Source organism: Haliotis asinina, chromosome 15, assembly GCF_037392515.1.
Source record: "Haliotis asinina isolate JCU_RB_2024 chromosome 15, JCU_Hal_asi_v2, whole genome shotgun sequence".
Classification (NCBI taxonomy): domain Eukaryota; kingdom Metazoa; phylum Mollusca; class Gastropoda; order Lepetellida; family Haliotidae; genus Haliotis; species Haliotis asinina.
In genome coordinates, this window is record NC_090294.1 from 21,470,911 (window position 1) to 21,494,724 (window position 23,814).

General features: G+C 38.3%; 1 protein-coding gene across 2 annotated transcripts in view; it reads left to right on the top strand.

Moving 5' to 3' along the window:
* Window positions 1-6,603: 6,603 nt before the first annotated feature.
* Window positions 6,604-23,814, top strand: part of LOC137265197 (fibroblast growth factor receptor-like 1) — a 34,364-nt gene continuing 17,153 nt past the window's right edge. Inside the window, exons 1-3 of one of the 2 annotated variants that reach the window (XM_067800538.1) lie at window positions 6,604-6,854; window positions 7,522-7,602; window positions 22,922-23,197. In XM_067800538.1, coding sequence (XP_067656639.1) covers window positions 7,539-7,602; window positions 22,922-23,197 — 340 coding nt within the window. In that variant the 5' untranslated portion in view covers window positions 6,604-6,854; window positions 7,522-7,538. The remainder of the gene's footprint in view (window positions 6,855-7,521; window positions 7,603-22,921; window positions 23,198-23,814) is intronic. The other variant, XM_067800539.1, reaches the window with a different exon arrangement.

Genomic DNA, 23,814 nt, shown 5'->3' on the forward strand with positions numbered 1-23,814 from the left:
TTTTGATTCATACAAATAGAAAAGACGTATTTTGTTGAAGGTGGGTGGAAATGGGGTGTTCTTCGAAGAGATCGGGTAATACAACGGGTGCTGGGGACTGGTATTCTTATCAAAGTGTAGATTGAGACGTAGACGAACTAGCCGCCGTAGTCTATTATTTGACGGTTAAGGTGATAAGCAGGGTATCTTTGCCCTTTCATCTTCCAGTGAGCCCCGATTGTAGGTGAAGGGGCGTCATCCCCTTATAGGCTGTATCAGCTATCCCCGTGAGAAGGGGACTGGGGGAGGACAAGGATGGGGTTAATTGTGGCTTAGAGGCGGTGAGCTGTTTGCGTGGTTAAAGTGTTCCCTCGTCACGTCGAAGACGCGTGGTTCGAATCCCAACACGGGTACTATGTGTGAAGCTCATTTGTGGTGTCCTCCGCCGTGAAAGTGCTATATTATTGCCAAAAGCAACATGATAGCACGCACGCACGCACGCACGCACGCACGCACGCACGCACGCACGCACGCACGCACGCACGCACACATATTATGGGTAAAAGGGCACCGTGAAGGTTACGTTTACAACTAGTCGGTGTGGGACGGGACTCCACTTCATGTGTGATGGGACGTTAAAACGAATGTGTAAGGGGTGTTTGAGAGTAGTAGATGTGACATGAAGGGTGGCCTTGAGCTTTGTGGGGCAGGGTGGGAGTGTCACTGGCGGCAACTATGAGTGGGTATGCACCCAGGGAAAACACGTGGGTGCATGTGAGGTAGGGGTAGCTAAGAAGGGTCGCTGGATTTAAGTATTACTCTGGGTAATTGTCGGGAAGGAAGGGCTGGGGCCGCATAGGGGTCGGTCTGGCTATGAAGGTTCGCTGGATTTAAGTATTAGTCGACGTAATGGTGGGTGGGCTCATACAGAGATTCCTTTATTCTTGGCGTTACTCAACACCGAGTGTAATCCTTGCTTTTATCTTAAACAGAATCGAGCAGGTCTGTTGGTTTTCAAACCGTGTATAGAATATCTCTCCTCTTATATTCACGTTTATTAGATAACCCCTCGACATCAGTGACCACGCCAACACCAGCGAACGACAATGCCTACACGAGAATCCACACACAGTAAACACGACTACCTGCCTTATGTGCGAAGACACAAATAGGGACGACGGTTGCGCCGGACTACGCAACGCTGGTATGATCGTCATGAAGGGACCAAGTAATCTGCGTGTTACTGTCTTGTTGGAGAAGGTGGATTTGTGACATTCTTAGAATAATGTAGGTTGTGACAGGTTGGACAATGCGTATTACGTGAAATTCCGATATTGTCCGTGTCGGTACCCAAATCCTCTAAAGAGCATAATATACCACAACTCCCATCCCCCTTCAGTCCCCTCTCATGTAGTGAACCACCCCCATCCCACCCCAACCCTCCAAAGAGTTGCACCCGAGTACAATCAACACCTGAACAATACTACAAGCTTTGACCTTCCCACCCCCATCGCCATACAGAATTGAACCCCCATCGCACACAACACCACACCAATACTCCATCCTTTGACAGCCCCTCCCCTTCATAGCCACGCGCAAAGCCCCAACCTTCTCCCCAGTCCCGAGCCCCTCAAACCGACTTGCACCCAACCATCTGTTACACCATATCCTTCACTACCACACACCCCTCATCAATTTACGTTATCATAAATGACGCGATGTTTCCATCACAAACGAAAGATATGTACAACTCACTTTTCGTACATCTATACCCAGAGCAGTCCCAGAAAGCGGTAGTTTTCCCACCATAGGCTGGAAGTGCGTTTCAAACACTGACAGCGTTGTTTCGTGAAAATCAATAAATTTGTTAAACTGAAAATAACTGAAAGCGAATCCAGAGTAAGTTTATGTATAAAAACGTTCTTGGAAAGTCAATGGCTTGAAATAAGAGCCTCCCTGCACGCTACTATCCCAATTTCTTAACAAGGGTGTAGGTATGGCTAATAGTATAAAATTAAATTGATCAAACAACGATTAAAATCAATATCCGCGCTGAAATAACTTCGTGTTATAAAGAAACATGACACGTTTTTCTTTGCTGGAAACACAGTTGTTTTCTTTGGTGTAATATTCCAAATTCAGTTTCCTTGGCGGTAAAAAGTACGAGTTAATTTCGTTTCCTTTTCAAATGGAGAATAGAATTTGATGCCTTTAGATGTACGTTCCATAATGTCATTTTTCGTGTCAACATTTACTGAAGTAAAAAATAAAGATCCGATTTAACAACTGACGTGTCGTGTTCATCCGTGGAATTGAAGGCATTTCTGCTGACTAAAAAGGCGATGTTAACATAACAATGATTTTATGGCTCTTCAAAATAATATCATGCCCTCGACGCATCGGTTGATGTCAATTTTAAATATAACCTGTTATTTGTATTTCAAAAACATTCTTAAGTAGTGTAAAATAAAATCTTTGTTGTGTATGTATAATGGGTAAAAATTATGTATAATGGGTGCAAATTAATGTTTTAAAAGCCTGAAGTGTGTCTCATCTAAACTGCACTGTTCAAACATTTTTACATAAATATCCAAAGCTTTGAAAACACGAATCTTGATCTAATCAATCGCTTTTTCTCTGACGCTCCCCTTTGTCATAGCAGGTGTAAATTTTCGACTACAGAGTATTCTGTAAGGACAAGCTTAAAGCGATCATTTTTTCAAATTCTGGCTTGGCTTATGTGTCCTTAGAGCGGGCATTATTGAAATAGATAAGAGCTAATTTGCTAACAGCGTGATTTTCAAGATATCAAAATGCGATTGACGCTTATTGGTCGAGGCGGCGGAGGAACACATTAATCAAGTCTTGACAAGTGAAGCGGTCGCCACGCGTAAGGATTTACTCCAAAGATGGATGTAATGTGCATGTAATTATTCTCAACAGTTCCTGGATATTGAAAGGTCGAGCGACCCTACTGAAGCCTGGCGTAGCGCGCCCTAGTGGCCAATTATTGGCCCATAACATACGCTTCGTCGGGGGATGAACATTTGTTTAATAGACTTTATCCTGCTGTGCTACCGCTAAAACGTTTAGAACTCTGAACTGCGCGCTCATTCATTCGCGGAAGCGCTTAGGAAATTTATTGCCAATATTGTAACCATGCGTTTCGCTGTGTTTACCAAACCTGTTTACCCAACGTTGTCACGAGTTTACGTACATATTCCCATAGCTATTACGAATATATTATTCATAAAAATGTGTTCTCACTTTTCACGTTTTCACTTTCCAACATAGTAACGTTCAACCTTTCTGTCGCTTGTTTACGGGAAAGCAAGTGCATCTCGTATTACCAAAGATATTTATGACAGTGAAATTGTAAACCATCACAAATAAAAACTTGATGTACAGCGTAGATTGAAGTAATTTGTGTAATTAGAATGACGAATAGAAGCCGGGAAAGGTTTGTGCATGCATATGAATATTTTATTGATACCATAATAGCTTGGTATGTGATGACGACCGCTAGGTTAGCGTTCTGTTATTATAGGCGGTAATTCATTTCTGAGAATATAGCAAATCAATAATTTATCTACAAGTAGGCTAATGATTTCCCTGTTTTCGTTTTGACTTGGTATTACTGAAGCCTTGTTATAAATAACCGACCTGTATAATATCGTTAGTATGAAGGTTGTGTATATGTGCGAGTCAGAACATCTCACCTTGTGCAGTCTTTCACTATCACCACGAGAGAATCTTCGTGTCCAATTTGAAACTCCAGGATGATTAATGTACAAATGAGCTTTCGAAAAATGACTGGATATTTAATGACTTTTCCATTTTCGCTTGTTATACCGTTGTTTTACTATAATGAGACCTAGTTTTGTGAAGTGATGATCAGTATTTTGTTGGGAAGTCATTTTGTAATCTAAACTGTTTTGAATTTTAAAAATTTACAATTCGGGGATGATTGTATTCTGAAATGAAAACACAATATCCAATTTATATTATTTTGACAATTAGATGTGGGTGACTCATTTACATTATTTTTTGGTAGTTCTGACAGCTAAACGGTCAAATAATATTGTCGAAGGAAGCACATTTTGAAACTGGAGCGTCAGCAAATAGATGCGATTATCGGTTTCAAGTAAACATTGCAGACTTCATTAAGAGATTGACTTTAACCCATTAGAAAAATATGAACTCGGTAATAAACTTAACCTTGCCTATTAACGTATGTTAAAGTAATTGTTTACTGTGTTTCTATGACAGCTTATTTTCTACTGGGTGTATATTTCAGCTGTCAAAACTCTTCTTGTCAGATAACTCCTTTTCTGAAATAGGTGTCAATCAATTTGACAATCTCTTGGAGATAATTTGCAATTTTTGTTTCTCTGTATCAACAACTACACAACTCATTGTTACGTTACCATTTCACGTGATTGGTTTTATTACTGGGAGGAGGAAAAGGTGTAAAGTTTCTCTCGATGCGCGTTTTAATCCTGTTTTGCTTAAACATTCTTTAATTTATTGACAACAATTGCCGGAAACAATAGAACAATAGCGTTACGCGGACAATGGTTTTCTCACCTACTACTTAAAAGCCTCAGCTAGGTAATATGGTTTAATGGAGATTAGCGTTCATTGGTTGTAGAAGACAATAGTGGCATTTGATTGGCTTGCATTGTCGACAGGTACTGATTTGATAAGCGATGGTTGTTGGATTAAACAGTTAACAGCTAATAGTTATCTTATGTTTTGCCTAGAGATTTTGAGATTTTGTAAGCGTGTTTGATAAGACAGGGTAGCTGGCTCATACCTACACTTGCTGCCTGTGTTCCTTTGGAAGAGTACTGTGCATTTAGCTGAAAGGTGATACTTTGGAATTAGGGGAGTAAAACTTCACTTTCGGTTAAATGCTCTTGCTGGATATCAACTGTCGCTTTGAAGGTGAGGAATGATTTTTTAAGGCCTATGATATAATAATTTTTATGCACGCACGAGAAGTGTCGTTTGTGAAATCAAGACCAGTGTCAATATTACACACGGTGTGTATCGGGAAAATATAATATATATATTATTTACCGACAGTTGTAATTGTTGACATGGTAAATATGGTCTTTTTGGAAAACTTAGTACATGTCCATATTTCATAGTTAATCTCATTTGCTTTATTCCCGTCCCTCTTTCGTATATTTTCAAAATTTCAATTCCAGATTTACATATCAAAATATCAGAAATATAGGGAAAACATGCACGATCATGCTGCATAGGGGAATTGTTGAAAATTGTTATGCATTTTTCCCGTCTGTGGTGAGGCAAGCATTAACCCATTCTCATGTTTAGTATTTCTCCAATCCAAAAAGAAGTGTCACTTTGGGTGATAGTTATTTCCCGCTGAGAAGAATCTGCTGTCAGACGAATCCTCGTGTTTAGAAATGAAATGAAACCGGAAGAGTTTTGTGTGTGTATTTCCAGCAAGCCTTCGTCTGACGAAAATCAATTTTAGTCATGGGTGTCCTTTTCCATGTCATTCGCACGCAAATGGATCATTCCATTGTAAAACAATAGGGGTCAGAGGTTCTGTCAGTCGATCGTGATTCTAGCGGCCGGGGATGCAAATAGTAAACAACCTTCTTTCATGTTGCTGGCTTTCATAAACACAGCTTCAAAATCTGTGCGAGTTTATGTGTATCGTCTTTCTCCGCCAAAAGGAGATTGTATTCATGTGTAGAAGGATCACGCGAGTCTGCTTGTCGTCTCTCAAGCGCAAACCCGACCAACATAAAGTTAATTTCCTCCTCTTGAGAATGGAGCTTCGAATTACTTCTCAATTAGAGATATCCATTAATTACTTTAATTGGCGACATAGCTTCTTTGTCTTTAAGATTGTTCACTAAACATGTCATTCAAGACGGTTAAATGACGTGTTTTCTTAAGAGTCATTGCTATTAAATGTATCAGTTATTGACATGATTATTTTGTACGTAAACTTGATTAACAGGAAAGACTTATACGTCCTTTTACCAAAACAATGAATGGGAAAAGGCAGGTGGTGAAATACATGACAAAGGTGTCAGGAGATCGGGTGTGGATTTCACATGAAGCTGAATGAATTCTTCGATGTAATTTTCTGGAAAATTGTTGAATTTTTTTTGCCCTGTTAATTCTCTGATGGACACATAACGTGGCCTCGTCGATCATTGTGAATAGCTCTAACAAGACCTTGCTCTGAAATAACAAACAACCGTCGGTGTGGCTTTCTCTTATTAAGCGAACCGACTTCTCTGTCTCTCTTAAGTCGAGTTGGTTCAGAAATAATTTTATCACACGGCAAAGAAAAGCGACTCTGAGTTTTAGATACAAGGACCTCCCGTGGCAGGGCGAATGACACTAGCTCAATAGCAAAGCCCGATAACATTATCTTCGTCCTTATACCTGAGGCCAGTTTATATGAAAATGACACGACAGGCCAAATGTGAGCTAGCCACCATACCCCAGGGCTAAGCGCGTTAGAAAATACCAAGAAACATTCGCTGTGCTTGAATGGTCGCTCGGGAATGCCTCTCATCAGTGGAAGGCTGCTGATTGGCCAATTCACCTAGTGCCGGTCACGTGGGGCAGGTCAACTCGGCGATTCTCTGTACGACTAACAACATCTCCACGTTGAGTCGGAGAGGACATGTCGAGAGAACTCGAGCAGGATTTTTCGATGCTAGTGTGCTCACGATGACAACGTTCTTTCTGTTCAGCTTGGATACTTACTGAGATCGGGCTTGTGACAGTGTTTTTTGTGATGTGGCCTTGCGACATGAACCAATCCAGCTGATACAGCCATGAGCGAGTGTGATTATCTACTTGCGTTTAATTCACCTCAGGTAGAAGACGTTTTTAACTCAGCATTGGACGAAGGATGCTTATGTTGTTATGTATACAGTTAGTATTATCATGGGGTGTTATGAGTGTCACTCACCATCTAGGCGATATAGCCACTATGTATAAAATCTAGATATCCTGCTATACGTTTTCAAGTTCTGGAATTTCGTACTCAAAGACACACGACCCGTGGTCTGAATCTACTCACATGATCGGGAAATTTGAGGAAATAATTTGGACTGGTCTCATTTTCAAGTGGGAATGGGTGGAGTGCCCTTTCCGTTGTTCCTGCAATCTCGAGTAGTGGTTCCGACACAGAAATGTCCGCACTTCAAAATTCAGATGTCGGTGATTCCGACACCAAACTCTCACGTCGGCAGCTATTGCAATTATATCAAACCATGTTACCACCAGACATGCCTTTTTTCGACTAGTTTAGATTGAACAATCAATATTTGTCAATTTATAATATCTCTTTCGAAACAATTATGAGATTTCACAGAAACGTGCTTAAACTCATGTCTGTCCCGTGCACGTTATTCGCGAAGTGGGAAATGTTTCATCAGCGGAAATGAAATATGACAAAGCTAATTTTGAAATATATAACTGAATGTTAACTTAGTATGTGATAATTCCGAACATTCATTCAAATTTCTTTCTTTTTTTCAGCAGTATTGCCCCTTAGAATGGCGATCGCTTGTCTAGTACTTGCTCTGGTAGTGTCTACAACAGACCTGTCGTCTGCCAACGGTGAGTGTGTCTTTCCATTAAACCCCGTCACACACATTGCATTCTTACAAAAAACGCGACTAGGGTTTATTGTGAAAACTGACAGTCTATAATATCATGGTTGCTTTACACTGTAAAGACTATCTCGGCAGGGTAACTTAATCCTAAGATAGCCCGTTTCAAGCCTTCCTGCTTTGTGTTATTCTCAAACCCTGTGCGAAGGAGCAGAGCAGTGGTTGAGGTAGCTCGTCTACATGTCGGCAACTATGACAGGCGACTCCCAGCTTGCCAAAACCCCTGACAGATACTAATTTCGTACACATACCTGCACCTGTGAGGCAAGTTGAACGACATAATTCTTTTTTAACCTGTCTCAAAGTTTTGACCCTTATCACAAAGTAATGCCGGTTTCCTTGCGTGCATGAAGCTAATTTTCATGTTAGTTGCGTGCTAGGTGTTTGTTTTTCTCCACCAGTCTATCGGACTAGTTGAAATAACCCTTTGTCCACTTTAGTCCTTGTCCCATGGGTTAATGGGCTAGGAAATAACAGAACAAATAAATGGATGAAATATGTTTGATTTGTGTGTAAGCCCAGGCTTTTCTTCCTTTGCACCAGTGTTGGGTTTTAAGTGTACTACCATTGGATGTTAATGAATTCAGCCCCGCAAATGTAGTAGTTCTTTGAGCCATTGAAACACTTGTGTTTTGTATGACAAATACATTTACAACAATGACAGGATGCACTATGAATGTGTTCATAAAACTGAGATAAAAATAAATATGCATTCTGACACTAAGCTAGATGGGTTGGGTTGACATATTTATATCCCCTTGCAAATAAGCATGAAATTAGCACCACAGTGGAGTAATTGCATTTTATTGCTATCAAATGTACACTTATGACATGGTTCATTGCACCTTATGCTAATGCATTGTAAGGCTCTGTCAGTGGTATCATTACTTCTCTCCAGTCTACCCACATTATCAAACAGGTATAATATCGTAAGACTATAAACTCAACAGTCTTAATCCCCATACTAGTAATAGCATTCACATTATCACATTAGCTCCTGAAGAAGCTCTGCTCTAATCTTTGCACTATGTCATTGCTCCACATGAATTTAGACTACTTTTATAGCAAGTCAAAAAGGATTCTTTTTTGTGGCTAATGCTGTGTTCGGTATTTTGGTATACATTTCAGGCTGGGGACTGTGTGAAATATTTACTGGCTTGGAGGGTCAGAGGTACTTTGAGTTGTCTGTTCAGTAGCCAATTGTTAATTTGTTTCTGAAATGTATCCACAAGTCAGCATGTATCTACGAGCTGTATACCTTTTCTATCACACCTTTGAAAAGATAGATTGTTTGTTAGACAGGTGACAATTTACATATTTTTCACCTTTGAAAACCAGTGAACTTTATTAACAAATGTGTAGTTAACAATTCAAACACATTTTTGAAAGTTTTATGTTAAAGTATCATTCGTATGAATTTGACCTTAAAGAAAGTAAGCTTTTGAAAACCATACAGAAATTCGATGTTTTCAAAATTGTAATAACAGTGAAATCAATTGTAATCTATTGCTTTCAGAGATTAGCTGAGTTAATGTGTTATGGGTGTAGTAAATATAATGTCTTTGAATATCACTCCTCACAGATGGCTTTCAGTAAGGGTGGGAAAAAGCTGAGGAGGTTTTTAGCGAGGTGTGAAATGGACAAAGCCAGTAGGAGAATATAATATGTGTGCGAATTGTCATGTTTGCCTTGAGTGGAAGGTTTCAGATGTGACTTTGATTAGGTGTGCTGCGTTCTTAGTTCATGAAACCAGTGTTGACATTGAATAGGCTCTAGTCCACCGATGTACATAGAAAGCTGTTCAAGCCTCACAAAGGCCTGCTTTCCTTTCTGAAAGTGCACCGGGCTTTTCACATCAATAATATTGCCTGCTTGTTGGTGAAATTCTCTCCATGAGATCAAAAGATCCCATGATGTTAAGGTCACAGACTGTCATAGGCCATGCATAGCCCAGTATCGGGAAAAGAAATGCCAATTCACACCCATTCTGAGACGAACAAGGAGGGGAGAACCAAAAGCCATTGCAAGCCTTTTGTGTTGTTTGAAAATCAGGGGACACCAATGGAGTGGTAGAAAGGAAATTATGAGAATAACCATCTTCTCTCAGATTGTTGAAAGATTTCTATGAACTCGGGCTGATTGTCCCCAGTAATGGAACACCATTTCGCCAAGCACTGTTCAGATCTGTGACTTTTGTTCCCCTCTCAACCCACCCAGTTTCAGCTCTAAGCCAGGTGTCCGCAACAACGGCTATAAATTGGCTCCTTTCCGTCTGTGGTAATTATCATCCTTTCAAAACATTCCTTTAAATTGTATCAAATTTGTTTTGGAATTTTTTAAAGAAAACTTTCTTTTAGAATTCTTGAGGCATAATGATATAAACTGTGAACTTCCAATTCCGAAGTGCACCTGGCTTCCTCAAAATGAATGCTGTAAAAACGGTAAGGGGAATGCTGACAGCTGGTAAAATTCATTAAATGGATTTCTTTCAGTAGCCACGAGCTAACCCTGAGGGGAAATAAAAATAAATAAATTGCCTTATGATGAACCTACAGCATAGAAGTGCCTAATCTCATATTATTCAGCTTAGCAAGCATGCTTCTTGTCCTTAATTAAAGATGAGCAACATACTCAGCTAGATATTAGAGTATACAAAAGAAAGCATTATGCCAATCCTCCAAATCTCATTACCCTAAGAAGCAGCTTTGTAAGTTATGAATGAGACGTATGCATTCCTTAAAAGCTTGAGGAAAGGATTAAGCTGCAATGAGATGAAGGCAGTTGGCTAACAAGACTACTGTAAAATTGCTATAAATAGTATCTAAAAAAGTTCACTTGCTGTGCCACTGCTCAAATAAGATAAAATTCTTTCCTGCAAGTAATTTCCAAGGGCACCTTGGTGTTCCTAAAAAATACGAGAATTTTCACTCACAGGTCAATTCCACATCTTTCTGCATTGTAGACATCCATCCATCATTGTTTCAAATTTAATTAAGTAAGAATTGTTCTTTATAAGTTTTGTTAACATCATGCATATAATTTTGAAACATTTCATAATTGCGGAATCTTAGAAGACTAGGAACACCACTGACAGCATTAATATAAGAAATCATTGTACAAACTACCATTGAAAGGCTCATGCATTTATATATGAAATACCGATGTTCGTAATTACATTAGTAAATATATGGACATTTACCTGCCCTTGGCTTTAGATGTGGTACTGAGATATAGAGCGTTATCGTCTTGTTTTTGAGCCAAATAGGAATAGTAGATCATTGACATATACAGCCTCAAGGAACCCCATCGAGAGTATATGATGTGGGAGTTAGTTATGTAACCTGCAGTCTTAGTTAGTGGTAATTGATGGAGATTAGGATCTGCCTTTGGGCTCGCTCCTTTGATTGACAGCCAGAGCTGTCAATCATATCTCATGATTAATACAGGATTTGTAAACATGGGATATGGTGATATATTCTATTAGAGTGACCAAACTGTGGTCTGCAACAGTTTGTTGTTTACGGTCATTTATTTCTAAGCACGTCATAAATTGTGTTTTGTTTCATTCAACAAGAAAACTATGGAAATAAATATATGTGATATGAGATCTGGTAATTGTTTTTTTGTAAATGGTTGTTTTGCTGTAGTAGCAGTTATTGTGATCCATCATTATTAGATGACTGCGAAACAGGGCATATTTCTACCTTGATAGATCAGGGGTCCTTGGGAAACACATGCCTATGCTGTACAAGAATGTATGGAATTGACAGCCTGTCATCCACCGTAATAAGCTCCCAGGATGAATAGAAATTTGAAACTGTGTTGTTCTTAAAACCATAAACATATCTGTAATCAGAGATTAAGCTGTAATGAACAAAACAACAAATGCCAGTTATCAATTAACTTAATCCTTTTTCAACAGTGATACAAGGGAAATGTTTGTCTGATATTATATGATAATTATTCTTAAACAATTGTGATCTGCTGTTTTCTATTTTAAAGAATCTGTCACTGAAGAATATATGGTCTGTTATGTATCAGCTATCAGGACATATCTTGGTTTTATTCTAGAGGACTTTTTTTCATCTTTGTAAGTGAGTTTTAAGTCAGCATTTTGGCATGGTTGGAGTACATTAGTTTTATTCAACAGGGAAAATATTTTTGGAAGGTTGTCAGTTCGAAATTGAAATCTTTGTAACAGTTTGTTAATATCATGCATTGTTGTGTAAGGTTGACGATACTGCACCAAGGAGGTAGAGAAAATAAAATACTGTGTGGAAACACAACAAGCCAAGAAAACAACTGTGTCAGCGTCTGACCCTTGACCTTTCTTTCAGACCATGTCTTGGCAGTGCCTGTTGACGAATACTGTTGATCAACAAACTAAAAATGCCTGAAGAGTTTCTCAAAATGTTTCTCTGTGTACTCTCCTTGCTGAACCTTCTTTGTTCAAGTTCTGAATAAAATTCATCCAATGTTCAGAAAATATTTTATCTAGTTAATGTCAACAGCTGCATTGCAAGTGAGCAAGTATTCGTCAGACCCCTCAATATTTGTTGTTTAGTCGAGAACCTGTGTCTACAATGTGAATATTTGGCCGTCTTTGCCAAATGTTTAAAACAGTCTGCAAGTGGCACCTCTTAGAAAGCCAAAGAGTTTGATCAAAGTTTTTTTGTTAAACAAAAGAAGTAGATGGTCTGCCATTGGACCAGAGTTCTGATTTGTAACATTACAAATTACATTAAAGTTTAACATGATCAATTGTGTAAAAGACATATTGACACATGTTGCAGGGTTTTATAATGGCTGCTATTTGATATTTGCCATCTCCTTGGAGTGATTATGAATCATTTATTTTTCTTGAAAATGTCATCCTTTGCAAAGCCCAGAAGGTCAATGTAATCTGATATTTCTCCAAGCTATAATTAGATTGTACAAAACCAGATTCTACCATTTTGCCATATTTGATATAGTTCACCAAAATATGTTGTCTTTATTTTTCATGTTATAATTTCAATCTATTTTCATTTTTCTTATTTTTTTTCAATTTTACGCCCAAGGATATCAATTAATCTTTTATGGCCAATCAGTAATAGAGGCTTACTGAAGAAAGAGCGAAGGAATGCTGGAATTGATTCTGAGAATGAATTGTGCAAGGGTTTAAAGATATGGCATGATGTTTGCATGTGTCCATAATTCCTCTCATGATCCATACATTTAGACTAATGAAATCAGCTAACCTTGCCAGTGTTACGTAGAAGCAATGTTTGTGGCCGTAGCTGGAGCAGGTCACAGCTCTTGCCTGTCTGTATTCGCCCAGAAAATGACAATGCCACGTAACAAGTGCAATTTGGAGATTAAAAAACATGATGAAAGAGTCCCATAGCCTTGAATGTGGAGTATGAGCATGCCCTGCCTATGCTTGTGTTTGTTTATCAAACTTCAAAGAAGCGCGACAATGCCATCCTTACAATTAAGGTAATGGGCCGAGGAGGGATACAAGCAACTTCAAAAAGTAATCAATTTCCGATTGGCAATGGCCATCATTGCAAGATTCTCTTTCTCCATGCTCTGTGGATGTGCTGTTACACCAGAACAGAGCAGGGATGTACTTGGCGATTTATGGCCCTCTAACTTCCACGTGATTTACAGACAACATGAATTTAGCGCCAAAAACCTTATGCAGACAGAAGGGTTATGGGATGTTACAGAAGGAATTACGAGGAGCAGTTATAAGCCTTCAATCATCACAAATCTACTGCCTTTGCTTAATCAGTTCAGCATTAATACCTGTTACTACATATGTAATGAGAAGACTAATGGCTAGCAGTGTTTTTATCGCTGTCGAGTTGACATGAAGATTAACACTTCGTATCTGATAGAGATATGTTCATTAAAGAAAAATTAAAGATCAGCTGAAACACACTTCGTAATTTACTGTATGCCCTTTCATAACCAACTATAAAAACAGATTTTGCGACAAATCGCTGAAAGAGATGTTTTGTTTCATAGTGTTTTGATGCATCATCACAGGGCAAGATGTAGTAAAAGTCAGACGGTCAAAAAACATTAAAAAATAACGAAAAAAAATTAATCGATTTCAGTCATCAATAGCTATTTTATCCCTAACGCAAATTTTTGTAATTCATTTGCATTGCAATGCTGTTAAAACCATGTAAATGAATTTTACTCAAGAAAAACCTAAATCTGATGGCCAAACTTTTCTTATTGAGCAATCCCAGAATAGCTGTGAGCTGGTATTCAATTCTGTTCTGTCTCAGACAGACCATTATCTGTCTTATCGCCAAGTTTCGTCTTTCCGAGAGGCTCTGTGCTGACTGTGAGCCTCAAATACTGTTGTGTTCACCACAGTTGAGGTATCCTGTGATGGAGATAGCCACCTAGGTGTTGTAGTAGACCCAAGAAGCCAACACCTTCCTCAGGTTTAGGGCCTACTTCGGTTGAGCTTTCACAATTTGAATGTCAGTGCAGGTATTTAGTTCTCTCTGTTTCCTCATCTTGGACTATCACAGTCATCTATGTAGATCAGATTGATACTGAAGGTTTTATGTTCCTTCCAGCATTGTCAGTGTGGGGTATTCCTACAGAATAAAAATAACAGATATAAATAAAAATATGTTCTCTAGCAAATGTTTGGTGAATTGCAGGACTCCCTAATGGGGCATTTCCTTAAAAACTCTGACAGTTTGAATTCAGTGAACTAATGGTTCATATCAGCTGTTCCTTAGTCTGACACTGATGTTCCACGGCAGGTAGCCATCACATAACGAGTTCACCTGTATCTCATTCCATCTTCACCTGCGCGTTACTATCTTGAACTGTTGACGACATCACTATTTGAGACGATGTCAACACGAACTTCATGAAAAACTGTTTGAACATTGCCACCTTTAAAACAGGAGAGCTGGACTGGTACAAGCTGTTCTGAGATAATCCTGGTCTGGGCGTTAAATAGCCATCCCTTGAGATCCAAATTCAAATGTTATAGTTATCTGAAACAGTTCAGCTGAAGATTAGAATAATTGAAGTGTTTGGATCGACCGATAACATGGTAGTCCACTGGCAAAGAGCACAATAATTCTACCCCTTTTCAGATAAAGATAAACCTGTTACTTGACTAAATAGCCACATGTACAAACTTAGCCATTAACAGACATTAGAGTCAGAATTAAAGTGTCATAGGACAAGCAGATGGCTGTCATGGTGAAGGTTAACTTGTGTTTTGATAAGGTCTCTGTATTGTCTCTTGATGAAAGCTTTGTTTCTGTTGTCAGGCTTGTTCGCAGAGATAGGTACAAGGGATCAAGTTATTAAGTAACTGTTTTCAGGTATCCTGAACAACTAAAGGCTAACATATTTAGCCCAGTCATTGCAATTTTTTTAAACACTTGTAATCATGTGTTTGTCATCGTGATTTTTACCCCAGCACTGGTTCATTTTCTGAAAAATATGTGCATTCACTGGAAAGGATTTCTCTTCAAGGGGTCATTGTCAAACAGATGTCCATGATTGATTTTATGCAGTCGCACTTAATGTATATCCAGTAAATTACATTGACAGGGTTACAATAATGAATCCCCAGTGTGGTCAGTTGACCATGACACAGAATCACCTGTCATGTAGGTAGACTTCAAGAAGGTCACATTTGTCAGCCTCCTGGTTTATGATGACTTAGTGGGTGGGTGATAAACAGTTGACCAGTGGTTGGTTTCAGGTCAGTTCAGTGGCTATGTAGACTGTGAGACAGGAGCTGATGGTCAACACCTAGATGCTTGGGAAGTCATGTGTCCTGAAATGTTGACATGAATAATGTCTGTGCTGTCTGTGGGCTAGACAGAAATGGTACATTGGTTGTAGCAATAAACTTATACACTGTTGCACTCATGTATAAATGATATACTGTACCTTATGGTATAAACTGTTCAAATGACCATGATACATTCTTGTAACAATGCATTAATAAACTATAACACCTTGATACACCTGATATGCTGTGTCAGTTTCATTGTTGCATTATTAATATATTTGATAGTTATAAAAAGATTTTAACTGGAATCTGTTGATCGTGCATCATGCAAAAACAGTATCATTTAAGAGCGTTTAAGTTTTTTTAAATACTATCCTCACATTAGGTTGAAGATAATCTGTATGCTAAATACATGCTTTTAAGCCATTATGAGAAATGAAGCCATTTTAATAGCTGTATGTTTAAAATGTGGTAATGAAGGTTAATTTGGTACCTGTACACTATCTATGTGGCGGCATGTCGTAATAGGAAGTGCAGATTAATTTGTGCAGCGGAAAGCTAGAATTGCATCTTGGAGACCAGGGGTGTGAAATGTGGTTGTGTTGCTTGCGTACCAGGCTGAAATCGACTCAGACTCGGTCGCATTCCCTGTGTGATGTTTGGGAAGTGGGCGGGAAGGAAGTGGGACTCGTACTGGTATTTCCACAATCTTGTCAATTTGTGAGTACTTTGATGTCACAGGTGAGGCAGGGACGGTGGTTGGTTGACAAACACTGCCCAGTTTGAGTATATGTCCATTATTTCTTTCACTCACTCACTCACTTGCGTCCTAAACCTGTAGTACTGACTAGGAATAAAGTCAACAGCATTAGTGGGGGTCATTACTGAAATGATTTACAAACATTGTCATATGCTTGTGTGCTTGTGACTTTGGACTGTTTACACTTGTCTACCTGTTGGGTCTGGAAGAATGACAAACATTTCAACTGAGATTAATTTAGAATTTACCAAAATACCTTATTTTACATTTTGACTAAGTGTATACACTGTGTCTTCAACATACCAGATCAGAAAAATAACATCTCTGATTGGATGGACTTACACTGATCTTGGTGGTAAGTGTAGGAAAATCCAGTTTCTTTGTTCATGTACTACTACTACTAATAAAATTAATCATATTTGTTTGTACATGAAATTATGGCTTGCATTGCTCCGAATTAATTGTCATCACCCAAAGAGCAGATTCTCAATTACCCATACTTTCATCAGAATGTTTTACATCATGTTACCATCAGTTAATGTATTTCTTGGTGTATGCATTTAACCCTAATTTTGGGTTAAAATGTAACAAAGCCCATCACTGTCAATGCATTGACTGTCCGGCATTGTTCTAGTAATGGTTCTCATTAGCGACCATTGTGAAGAAGGCCTGTTCATTAAAACATTTAATTAGCATCCTGGCATGGGGTGTAGGCTTGGCCCATACAGCAGATGTTTTGGAACTTAAAACTAACTGTTTCAAATCAGACATGGGCAAACACAAAGGCTTTTTATGAAGTTCACGTTTGAATGTGGTTTCAACTCGTTCATGCAGGAACTAAAAACATACAGCCATTGTCACGTGTGTTTTAACAGACGGAAATAATATGGAATGCAACAGTGTGTTTTCTATTTTATATATTATTATTGCAAGTGAGGTTAGTATCAACTGCAAAGATCCTTATTGAGGGTGAGGTTTAATTTGATTCAAATGTGATCGAACAAGGCTGTCCAGTTTTTGGATACAAGGGCGTGCCATTGAAACAAAGCTGTGAGGAAGAAAGTTGAAAAATTATGCAGTTACCTAATGATTTTATCACGTTGAATGGCAGCTGAATTTGTCCACAACAGTTATAATGGATGGTAATAATTATTGATCATCAGGTGATATTAATTCCAATTATTATCCTTTATGTGCATTAAAACTTCATAGTTCATCAGTTGGTATGTCATTTGTCATTGAAGAAAGAGTTAGTTCTAGGAATGGTCAAGGTGACAGGTGCAAAACAAGTAGTCATTGATGTAGCACTCAGGAACTAAGTGTCCACTCATTGGTTGAGAGTGACCACTCCATACACCAATGATAAATGACCTTGTCCACATGACTGTCAGCAGATGATACTGTCCACACAACTATTAATCATTTCATGCTGGACACAAGCTGGTGCCAGCCCCTATGGATTTACCGAGATGAGACTACCTCCCTCATGACTGATTACTGGCTGTAATTTTCTTTCCTTGATTGAATTAGCTGAGCTTGAATTTTTATGAATTCTAAACTCAATTTGTAACCTTTCTAAAACGCTAAACCATTGATTTTACAAGTTGTGAAATTTGTACAGAAGTGCTGAATTCGAAAGTCTTGAACACGTAATGGTATATTTGTGTGGTCTATCTTTCAACTTTATAAAAAGGTAATACTGCTTAGCCAAAACTGTAAGAACAAGTATTCTGCACATTCTGTACCAGAAGTTGTTGGCTTCAGGAAGAATGTAATTATGAACCAAATTTGAATATTTTCTAAAAGATCTTTTACAGGAACTAAATGGGGGTTCTGACTTTTAATTTAAAGTTTTGAAAAGATTGGACCCCTATCCCATTAGAACGATAACCACAGCTGGCCTGATGGAAGAAAAACGTCATGGTGACAAGCGCTATGTGGAAAATCTTAAAAAGAGGTAGTTTAAAGGAAAGTATTATCAGATAAGCCAGAGTTGTTCCAAATAGTTGAGTGGAAATCTGTGGTGATCTGTTTCTGTAGATTAGTAGCTTGCATCTTTTCAGAGCCAACTTCTCTGAACAATTTTGTTCATCATTCATCGTTTATAACTAATTGCATGTGACAGGTCAATAGGTCACATGAAATGACGTAACAAATTTATTGTAGATATCCCGAACACTCGAAGTACATTTGAAGTCTAAGATCATTGACCTTATTCTGTTGTACTCGATGAATTTCATAAATATTAAATCGCACATTTCTCCAATACGTCACTACTGGGGTTTTTTTTAATGAATTTAAGTGCTAGGTATTCTTGTGATATTTTCTTAAGAGCTGTTTAGAAGTGTGATTGCGAGGTAGAGCAGTTGACTACCAGAGACGCCTTGCCATGAGATATCCATCGTTGGTTGTTATCCCACTCTTGACATAACAAAAACATCAGGGAAGTTTTCCAGTCGACATTTTCATCCTGTGTTTTTTCCCAGCAACCATCTGGTAGCTCACATTGCAGACTGGGCTGGCTTTAGTAATGGTGATCTGTTATTCTTCGAGAGTCTGTGGAGTTGTGTGTCCGTCTGTCAGTCCACACACTTGCACCAGCGACAGATGGGCACAGAATGCCAGCATTTTGCTACAGAAGCTGGAGGAAAATGTTTGGCTAATTGGCAAATTTATCAAGCTAGTTACAAGTGAATAGCAAGGACCTCATTTCCTGAGAGTATCTCTTGTGAATGAATGACTGTTTCTGGAGGATGGTTACAAGACAAATAATGCACCATATCACTCAGATTTCATGAGGTAAATGATGTTCACGAAAGCTATGTTGCTTCAAGGTTTCCTTCCTTGAGAAAAGCTAATTACACTACTTAGTATTCCTGAAAATATCAATAAACACAATTTAAGTGAATGTTTGGACCAACAAAAACCCACATTTTCTGCATGTACAGTTAAGAGTAAGAAAATCATTTGGGGGTAATTTCCAGACAAACATTATTCCCTTGCGCAAAAGATCAGTGGTTGAGATAAAAGTTTACATCACATCAGCAAGATTTGAGCTATATATAAGACCAAGTGTTCATATACATAAGTCCATTTTAAGTACAGAGTTTTAAAAAAATTGAAATTCATATCAAAATATTTCAGTTGAATTAAAGGAAAGAACATTGACATCATTGAATTATGAATTACAGGACATATCAGTGTATAAATATTTTATCCACCACTATGCATGTTGTCCTATGTTGTGCCATTACTCTTCTCCTCCGGTTCTCATTCCTCTTACTTAGCACACAACAAGTTGTGGGTGTAACCTTCAGCCCACAAAAGTCTATTTCAATGTAAGACTTTTTCCCCATTGTATTGTACAGTTTAAATTAAAATCAGACCACATAGGCAAGGTATGGTTTCATTGTTTTCCTGAGGTTTTACACATGTGCGCCTCCCTCTCGCCCCCCTTCTTCAGGGGGAGATCAGTTAGGTATCCACACTGCCTAGCTCTACTGCAGTTCTATACACAGCTGTTTCCACTCTCTGAATAATAGTTCCTCTATCGTGTAAACTACACTTACTCTCGTGCCTAAAATACTCCTTGGAGGGAATTGGGGCCCCAAGCTTGATAGAATCATCTCCATTGAATTAATAGCATCAATTGGGGCCAATCATCCATGTTAAAATGTCAGAGTCAAACACAAGATGAGAAAGGTTGCAAACACCAAGGCCAAAGGCTGGGGTGAGACTAGCTTCTTGTGATTTATGTAGTGTCTTTTTCTTCCCATTACACAGTTATCTATGGGCTGGGGCTTGTCTGTGGATTGTTCAACATGCCACATGGACCAAGGTCTTGTAGCAGCAACTTGTACTCTGATAAATGGTGTGTTTTGGGAAACACAGCCGTGATAACACAATTGAACAGCCATTACATAAATAACATTACACAAGATAAAATATTTGGGTGATGTGTTCAAATGCCAGATACATTGCTGGCTTCTCTCTCGGTTGGGTGTAAATTTCCAAGGAGATTTTCACGACCTTTGCAACAGTTTTAAGGATAGTCATGAAATGGGTATGGCACATTGTGTCTTGGTATAAGCTGTCTTTGGTCTGCACATGTTGTAACCCAAACTGTCTCAACAGATGAAAACAAGGAACATGTATTCTTTCTGGAGAAATATTTCTCTTGGTGATGATGCAACTCAGTACAAGATCGATAACAGGAACAGCAAAACAGGCAATGCTCAAGAAACATCAAGTAGATATTCATTAAGCTTTAATCCAATTATAAAATTATACAAAATTATCAGTTTTTTCCAAATTGTCCTAAGAATTATACAAGTGTCGTTTTTTTTACATAATATTGAGTATCACACTCCACCAATGCATCGATGCATTGTTCCAGGATTTTAAGCAGGTTCATTGAGAATAATGGGCTTAGTCTAACTAATCAAAGTTATACAAGACAACTCCATGAATCAAAGTAGTCAGGTGACTTTGATGCTTGCATGACATTGTACAAATTGAATCATTATTGCTCACAATCACTGGCTCGTCCGCTCCAGATCTGTTTTTGTCCAAGCAGGTATTGATGAATTCAAATACATCTACATGCAAATGAAAGTCTGTACTCAGAAGTATCTCAAAAATACTTGATCTGCCGTCATATCTGCTAAGATTGATTAATTGACCTGTTGACATTTATTTATTATTGAGCCTGTTAGCAAGAAAGTAATTTGTAAGTAATCGAGTAATAAGCATTAAGTATTGAATGCTCACCAGCAGAATGACCTTGACGTTTTGAACATCCTTTCCATGTAATCATCCTGGTCTGTAGTGTATTAAACAGGCGTGATAAGTATAGGAGATTGCTTTGCCATGATTGGATGATTCGACCAAGTTTCCCTTATGAAATTACAGCCAGAAATATTACCAGGACGGAAGATGTGATCAGCTACCACTGACATGAGGAAAGGATGCACGATATGTGTCATAGGATAAGTGTCACAATGCTAAATCCACAGACTGCTCTGAAATAGAACTTATATCAAGTATTTATGATTTGGAAATTAGTATTGATGTCATGTCTCCAAAATTCATAGTTGTCTTTGGTATCATTTGGATCAAATTTCTATGAGTTTCCGTCAGTCACAAAAACCTTCCCCAAATGGCTAGAATATTTTTCGCATTGTGAAGGTGGGTCACCAGAAAATGAATGAGCTTGACCTTTTCTTTTGTCTATAGAAATGACCAGACTTAATGTATACTGTGGCAGCTTTGTTCCTACTTCATGCCCTGAACTCTTTGTGAAACTGCAGCAAGATTTCCAAACATTAACCTGCATATTCCCCCATTGTTGCCATAGTCCTTTATGTGAATGAATTGAGGGAGAAATCTGTATGATAGACTTAATCCCCTTTTGCAATTTATGGGAAGGGTTCCCACCCTGGGATTGAAGCGTTGATCAGAACCACTGAAATACAATATGGTATTTTTGTCTGAGTTTTGTGGAGCGTAGTGCAAGGGTGTCGACTTCATTTTAACATGCCAGACTCACTCATATTGTATGCGACAGTCTATGCAGAAGGCTTTCCTCAAAACTAATCTCTTTAATGAGTTTTGGGATGGGAAAATGCTTTGAGAGTATTTCAAGATAAATGTACCATTAGCATGTAATTATATTGTACTCTTATTGTGTCATTCAGTCTACTGATAAATATTGCCTCAGAACTAATCATTTTCTATGAGTTTTGTGATGGGAAAAATACATTTGGAAATGGAGATATGGTATTATTTTGTATGGTGCAACTACTTGTATTGTTAACTCAAGTCAGGGCAGGAACAGGTAAGGAATATGCAGTCAGTGGGCTTTGGGGATAGAAATGTGCTTTGAGGTTATTTGAGATAAATATGCTACTGATGTGTACCATTTCATTATTAACGTGATTTTAGTAGCCTAACATAGCAATGCTAAAACAAATGAGACACCATAATTCATGTCTTATGGAGTCGCTTTTCAAGTACGATAACAACTATGGCCCTAGAACTAGTTGTCATGCAAGTTGTTTCTGGACTCATTTGTTTTCAGATTAGCTGTACAACACTACTATTAACATATTGAGTCCTTCCCTTGATAGGGCTTACGTTATCATGATTATTCATTATATCAGTGGGAAAATTTTGCATAAATGTGACTTGCCATTGTTTCAGGTAGATGCAGCAGAATGTAAACGTAATTTGTAGTTATTTACTGAAAAAAAGAATTTAGAGAACAGGAATACTTTTAGGACTGTTTGGTAATGAAGACTGACCACAAACTGTAACAAAAGTATTCTAACACCTTTTTTTATTTCTTTGTTTTAACTCTATTTTTTTATTGTGAGGTAGACATATCCTTTTATAAACATATGTAAATAATATACTAGTGTATAGTTTATTTGTATCTGTGTACAATTTTATGATGTCAGGAGTGAGTGAGTGAGATGTTCACCACTTTAGGCAATATTTCAGCAATATACCAACAGGGGACACATTTTACCCATGCTTGGATCCTTCAGCATTAGACTACCCCATTGTCCCACATGCTTTTTAGAATTAAATTTACATGTTGGGAATCAAACCCTGATCTTCAGCATGAAGAGCGAACCCTTTGACCATGAGGCTAGCCCTATTGTCCATACTATGCCATTTATTGATTGCAAAATGTAAATTATGAGATGGTAGTTAACGGTCATATGTTTGTTACAGGTCCACCCAAGATATCTGGGAATACATACCAGCGACATATAGCAAAGCTCGGTAAAAACACACGCCTTGAGTGTCCAGTAGAGGCCGACCCCCTGCCACTGACACAGTGGAAGAAAGATGGTAAGAACATCCCTCCAGGAGAGACGCGCTTCAAGGTGACCCCTGATGGACAGCTCCGGATAAAAGAAGTACAAATGAATGATGCTGGAAATTACCTGTGTAAAGCTACTAATGGCTTCGGACATATCAACATAAACTACACTCTAATTGTTGTTGGTAAGTAACAGAAATCAATCTAGTCAAAAAGCTGTTCAGGGTGTACAAAGCAACGACAGTTGTAAGTCTTTGTGGTGGTATGGGAGTTAGGATCACATTGTCTCTAAGACCTCATGGCTGAGAGGCACCAATCAATGGTTTCACTTGTCAGCAGTAAGATTCCCTCAAATATTTCAAACTTTGCCTACAATTTAGTGATTCTCTAACAGATGCAGATTGTTGAAGGAAACAGTTTACCTACCCACCTGTTTCCAAATGAAGCATTGTCAGAACAGGCCCTTCTGTAAATGGTTTGTGCCGGTAAATGGATTGTGTCATTAATGGATCTAACTTGTGCTTATCTGAGACTAGCTGTTTATATCATAGATAGTAGTAGAAAATAGCCTGGGTATTTTATGACACCCAGGTCCAGAAATAATTTTCGCCATAATGAATTGGCTGTTCAAATGATCTTAGAACCCTGTACAATGTCCCTTTCTAGCAAGGTCAATGCTGCATTTTAACTGATATTAACATGTAGTTATTTGTGCAGCACTAGTTGTAAGTTCTAATGCTTACAACTAGAGTACTTGTCCTGAGCCAGAACAGGATGACCTTATTCTCACTATTTTTCTATG